The sequence below is a fragment of the Phaethon lepturus genome, unplaced genomic scaffold (assembly GCF_000687285.1).
Source record: "Phaethon lepturus isolate BGI_N335 unplaced genomic scaffold, ASM68728v1 scaffold20630, whole genome shotgun sequence".
NCBI classification, from domain to species: domain Eukaryota; kingdom Metazoa; phylum Chordata; class Aves; order Phaethontiformes; family Phaethontidae; genus Phaethon; species Phaethon lepturus.
In genome coordinates, this window is record NW_010514278.1 from 4,633 (window position 1) to 11,024 (window position 6,392).

The window sequence follows — 6,392 nt, forward strand, 5'->3', positions numbered from 1 at the left end:
AGCTCAGTGAACCCTATACAAAGAGCAGGGCTTCTAGGCAACTAACAGTTCTACTCTTCAAATATCTTTTCATAGCCTTAGCACATCTCATACAAGCAAACATGCTGCCAAAAGGCAGTAATAATGCATGCTTCTCAGTTGTTTCTTTTATAATGCTGCCTAATGATCCCGTTCTGCTAGAAAAACAAAGCTAGACTTAGTGGTTTTGGACAAAGTAAATCCTGTATTTGTGCTTCAATTCCTATGATACTCTGGTAAGGATCACTAGTTAGGAAATCATTTGGTTTCATGCCTTTGGGCTACATGTAGAAAATGATAGTTGTTGCTTTTCAAAAATAGTTTCCATATAGCTCTTGGAAATAGTATTCAAAGCAGAAACATTGATTTAAAAACATTTCGCTTACTACAGAAGTCTGCTTGAAGGAAACCATGGAAATTCATGATTCGTTCCCAAAAAAACCCCAACAAACTCACTCTTATTTAACTGCCTGTAACAAAACCAGGCATTTGGATCTGGGTTCCATTGTATAACGAGAGCGGGTGGGAACACAGCCATGGCATCCTTTGATCCCTGTGAGTTAATTTTTATAGCACTGCCACACACGTTTTTCCCCCAGACAGAACATGCTGTGCAGGGAGACTCGCATTAGGTGTAGAGCGCAGAGGCTGGATTCAGCCCTGCCTCGAGGGCACTAACCCAGCGGGACTCTTAAAAGGCAACATGAAACACCACTTAGTATTTCCAGGACGGGGCCAGCAACTAGGCTTTGGGGAGCGGCCTCCAAAGACAGGAGGCGGTTTGAGAGGACGGAGTTGTGGTTGCACATTAGCTAATAACCAGCAAACCCCTTCCTCACTCCCATCCCTGGGTTTCCATCACGTACTGAGGTAGATGCATGGGACCCACCCGCAATCAGCCATAGCAGCTCGTTAACACTTATTATATACATGGCACGTGTCACCTGCCACAAACCACTGTGTTTTGGCTTGGGAGGAGAGTTGGTGGCCGATGGTGCCTTAAGCATCCCATGGGAGGATGGGTGTCCCTGTGAGTAGGGACCAGATCCTGCCCCAGCTCTACTCACACCATGGCACCTCGTGAGGCCTCTTCTGCTCCAGGAATGGGCTTGGGGAGAGGCTGACACAGCCAACAAACTAACCTGGGAAGCCATCTGTGCATGTTAATTTGTTTTTTCCTCCTCCCTGCACTTTTCCCATAGCAGGAGTCCAAGTGACTGATGCCTAACAGTGTGCTTCGGATCACGTGTGAGAAGCAAAGAGTGGGTAGGACATAGGCGATACTCGAGGCTTAGGTCCAATCTTAACAAAAAGGCCTTACCCAAGTAGTAACTGCCATTGCTTTGGTTATTTTTTTCTTTCTGTTTTCCTAATACACTGCTAGGTACGAGGGGCTGGACCACGCAGCGCAGTGTGATGACTATATTCAGGATCACGGTATAAACATTGGCTGCATGTTGCAAAATCTGAGCCAGGCAGAATATAAGGATCTGAGCATTTGTGTCAATGGTTCGGCGGCAGCCACTCTGCTACGGCCGTTGTACGTCACCCTCCGCCTTCACAACCTAGGTAACACTAGCAGGAAAGCAGCAGGGCTCTGGGGACCCACGTGGCCACCACGCACCCAAGGCTCACGTCTTGCACAAGGGGGCTCAAACAAGCGCATGCTCTTGTAGCTGGGTGGCTGTAATCTGTCTGCGTGGATTTCCCCCCTGGAAGGGGCTGTGGCATATGCCACACAGGACTTCAGTTTCCAGCAGTGTTTGCAGGCGAGCAACACCACTCAGTGCCCACCCTGGAGGGTCAATGGGTGCCTCCAAGTGCTGTGCTTGGCAGCTGAACAACTTGGGACATACATGGGTCTGCTGGGCAGACGGCAGGGAAGCGATGGGGTTTTTTGGCTCTAGCAGCACCGCCATGGAGGTGGCTTCATTTACTGCTGCTGGAACAGAAACCGCTGCTCCTGCAAGCACAGGAGAGATCTTTGGGCTTTGCTGTTCAAACCAGGCTAAAGGCTGGGGAGAATTGAGGGTAAGGTATGATGAGGTCTGCCAGAGGTGGATTTCAAACCCATCAGAGACAGGGAAAGGAAGCAAAGCATAGCGTGATGTATAACCCGATACACGTACGCGCTCTTTGTTACGGGCATTTGCCATGCTGATGCACTTACCCACACGTAAATGCCAGGGGATAAATAGCCAGTCCTCCAGTTAAGCCACTGGGCTAATAAGCAGGTTTTCTGGATTCAGATCGTGCTGCCATGTGCTTCACGTGTGGCTTTGGGCATCTGACATAAACCAGAGGCTCTCCTGGAACGCAGAGCGCGTCAGGCGCAGGGGGGCTCGCCGGCCGCACCGAGAGGGGAACGGGCCCGGCACAGCGCTCACAGCCCAGCGTTTCAAAGCCCTGCACCACAGCCCAGAGCGAGGACCTAGCCCAGCCCATGTGTCCGGTTAAAATAAACAGCCCACCCTCCGGCCTCAGCGACATCCCTGCTCCTGCAGCACCACGGCTGGGAGCAATGGGAGCTCAGAAATCCCATCGACCGGGAAGCGGGGCAGAGGCTGGCGGTGGCGAACCGAAGCCTTTCCCACCACCAGCTGTGTGATTGCACCTCTTGACCTTCTCTCTTTTCTCCCCCCCACAGCAAAGCCCTCGCCCCCGAAGCAGCTGGTGGTTTCCGTGTCTGCGTCCGAGGAGCTCCACGTGGCGTGGAGCCCTCCCGGTGGCGAAACACCGGCCCAGTGCCTGGAGTATGAGGTTCAGCTGGCGGAAGAACAGGAGGAGGCCGAGGCTGCCTGGGCGGTAGGGACAACACACGCCATGGCGCAGGGAGGGGAAGGGGTGGGAGAGCTTCACCTGACAGCCGGCGGTGGGGCGGCACGCCAGGAAATTGGGGTTCGCACCGGGTTGCGGACGGTGTCTTAGCTACGCTGTGGAGACATCAGCTGGTGCTGGCAGCGGAACACGCCGACGGGCTGCTCCGGTCCCCACTTAACACCCTGACCTCCAGCCGCAGCATTTGCTTTAGCGGTAACAGATCCCGGGACGAGCCTCCGAGCGATCGCTTTCCCAGGCCTCCTGCCCGTTACCTCAGGAAGCTGTTGTCATGGAAGTGTGAAGGTTGTTGTGGTTTGTTTTCCTGATGATGCCCCCCCGCAATGTACGTATTTTCAAGTAGATTCATCTCCGTAATCATCTTATTGGCATTAGCTGGTCCAAAACTCTTATGAAATCATTTAAAACTGCCAAAACATAATCCAAGGGTTTGCAGCACCTGGAGAGTACGTTCAGAAACATCAGGCCATGCTGGAGAGCTACTGGTGGTGGCACGTAATTCCTTGACATTTGCTCTCTCTATTTTATTTCTCAGTCTGTGTCAACCCAAATGGAGACCGCTTTAACGATTTCCAGAGCGAATCAAAGCCGCATTTTGTGTGTTCGTGTCAGGGGGAGAACAAATATTTTCTGTGCAGACCAGGGCTTTTGGAGCGAATGGACACAGGAGTGTTTCTCTGGTATGGAACGCAAAGTAACCAGCTTGCTCTGACATCCTTTATAAAGCCTGTTTGGGACCAAGCGCTGATGGCTGCCATGGGCATCTGCAGGTGTCCGGCACTGCAGGTGGGGTCCTGGTTTAGTTACAGCCTCAACCTACTCCAGCACAGACATTCCTACAGCTTTGCACCTCCAGCGCGCTTAGCAGGCAAGCCCCAAAATATTAACGCTTCTGCACCAGCACCTTTCCCCGCTGCGCCAGGACGGCTGTGGTGGAGGAGTGGCTGCTTTGCAGGAGAGGGCACGTGGTCCTCGGAGTCTCTCCACAGGGCATCCTCCCGGCTGCCCCGCAGCGCGGATCCTCCTTTGCACCCCGAAGGCTCTATCGGGCTGTCCCCGAGGGCACTGGCTCTGCTGCAAGACACAGAAGGCAGGGAAGGGGCACATAGCCGTAGCTACGTATATATGCAGGATGTATGTTACCCTGAAGGAGTATGATACCCTATACAGTAACATATACCTGGCATATATCTGTAATAAATAAATAAATGAAAAATGTAGGGTAACAAACCTGGGCAGGCTGAGTTTGCATCCAAGCCCAAGCTTTGTAAGGGGTAATATGACCCATTCTGGAAGCTAGCGTTTTCTTATTTGCTGTCATTTATCTTTGCAGTGTCCAGAAAAGAGGACAAGCAGCTATTTATCCTCATTCCAGTCATTCTGAGTTTGTCAAGTAGCCTCATAATATTTATGTTGATTGGCCAGTGCAAGAAAAGGTAAGCACCAAGGCAGCCTGTCCACGCAATGCGCTTTTATGTGGGTGTCTCAGACTACAGTTATAAATGAAACAACTTATTAAATACAAAGAGCCAAACATTAATAGATGCTCTGAGGCTGGACACAAAACAACAGTTTATTTTCAGGAAACAGTATTGTAAGTGTGGCTGTTTCTGATATGAAATGCCTCACAACAACCCATAAACTCACAGCAGAGACCCAAATCCTGCTCATATGATCCCAGACTGCTTCTGTTAAATGCGGAAAAAATACTTGCAATGCACAGCAGCATAGATAATGCCGATATTTTGTTCCAAACCACTCAGGCAGCAGAGATTTGTACCAGTTGTGTTAAAAGAAGTGCCATTTTTATGGGCTAAAGCCTCATTCTCTTTGTGCTCCCATCCCAGCTGATGATGGCACAAGGGGAAAGCAGACGCAGTGGATGAATTTGCCCATACCCAAATTATTGGTACTGATGATGTTTTCTTCAGGTCTGACGGATCACACAGAGAGAACTGATCCCCTGGTGCTGATAACTATTATCTTTTCCTTATGGTCATATAGTATAAGCAAGTGGGTAGCTTTTCTAATATGCCTTTTATGGCATCACTGATGAGGGAGAACTGGCTATAGAAATACCTTTGTGTTGTCCTCGGAGATGAACTAACACCTATTTGGCAGTTGAATGCACGCAGTCTGAGACACACAGTCCTTCATCTTTGTTTTGCATCCATCTTTCAAATGGTTTGGTTTGTGAAATTCAAACAAAGTGCAGATGCTAGCAAGAAAACCGTGGAAAGCAAGTGCTTCCCACGTTGCCACTGGGGTGCGGCGATGTGTGACGGGGATGCTGTAGTGCGTCCCCAGCCGTCCCCTGGTGCTGGCAATAACAGTCTGTGTCCATTTCAGATCCCCAGCAGGAAAGCCACTGCACACCTCGGTGGGATGCTAACTCTGCTTGTGACTGTTGTACCGCTTGTGTTTGATGGATTGCTTTTAGAACATCATCCCAAGGACAGCCGAGAAGCCCTGAGCTTTCTGTAGCCCACATGGGTCTTCCCTACCTGCTGCCATTTGCGAGGCTGGTTGTTGCAGTTCAAGCCCTCAACAGGCCCAGGAAAACATTGGAGGAGTTTTAAACGGACTCTGGAGCAAGCTGTTTCTGGTAACAGGACAAGGGAGAAAAAGGAGGCAGTGGAAACTGCTGTCAATAAAGATAGCATGTTGCTCTGTGGGTTTGGGTTTTTTTTAAGGGCTCTAGAAATCTGTCCACAAGGACACACGCTGAAGGGCAGCACCTCACACACAATGCTAGGTACAAACGCCTGCATCTAGCCACCGTACCCCACCCCACCCTCACCATCACTTCCTAGTCCCCAAAATACTCATCCTGCTGAGAGCATCTAAGTGCTGAACGTGAGCTACTTGAGCTATTTATTTCATTAACTGACATGCCTTATCTGTTGCAAAGCTGAAGTGGGGAGGCCTTGAGAGAAACTTCTGCTGTAAAAAGGCATGATCACAGCTACTGCAAAGGACAGATACTTCAGAGGAGAAGTGAGGGTTACTTGGGCAAAGGCAGTGTGGGAACCTCTCTAGGAAGCGGGCACTGGTACCAGAATTCAATGAAGCACCAAGATGTCTCTCAGTACCATGCATTCAGCTGATGAAATTGGTGACTGATTTTCAAGGAACTATTCCCTATGATGATGATTTAAAAAAAAAATGAAAAAAAAAAAGCACTAGATGAGACACTGTGCTCCAAGCCCATTCTTGGTTTTTTTGGTCAAAGAACTAACCATCTCAAACCCAGCTGTTTAGCGTGCTCTCATTTCATCTGATCAACACAGAAGACATATTTTCCTACAGGAGCATTTATTCAAAATGGGAATTTCTAGTGAACAGTGGAAGCTTAGAGAGAAAATCAAGTTTACGTCTATCAGCTATGTAAAGAGCCATGTTAATCCAATCAGGCACAAAACAACACAGCAAGTGCTGTCTCACACATCCAACTGCAAAATTACTCAATCACCATCAGCTGCTTCCATTGCTAAATGGGCAACAACCCAATGTTACTTGGGGAGCAACCAAAGGAG

General features: G+C 49.5%; 1 protein-coding gene across 1 annotated transcript in view; it reads left to right on the plus strand.

Moving 5' to 3' along the window:
* Positions 1–5,248, plus strand: part of IL13RA2 (interleukin 13 receptor, alpha 2) — a gene marked incomplete at its 5' end in the record, with an annotated part of 8,382 nt that extends 3,134 nt beyond the window's left edge. Inside the window, 5 exons of the mRNA XM_010292536.1 lie at positions 1,403–1,587; positions 2,666–2,823; positions 3,392–3,536; positions 4,190–4,292; positions 5,206–5,248. Coding sequence (XP_010290838.1) covers positions 1,403–1,587; positions 2,666–2,823; positions 3,392–3,536; positions 4,190–4,292; positions 5,206–5,248 — 634 coding nt within the window. The remainder of the gene's footprint in view (positions 1–1,402; positions 1,588–2,665; positions 2,824–3,391; positions 3,537–4,189; positions 4,293–5,205) is intronic.
* Positions 5,249–6,392: the final 1,144 nt, after the last annotated feature.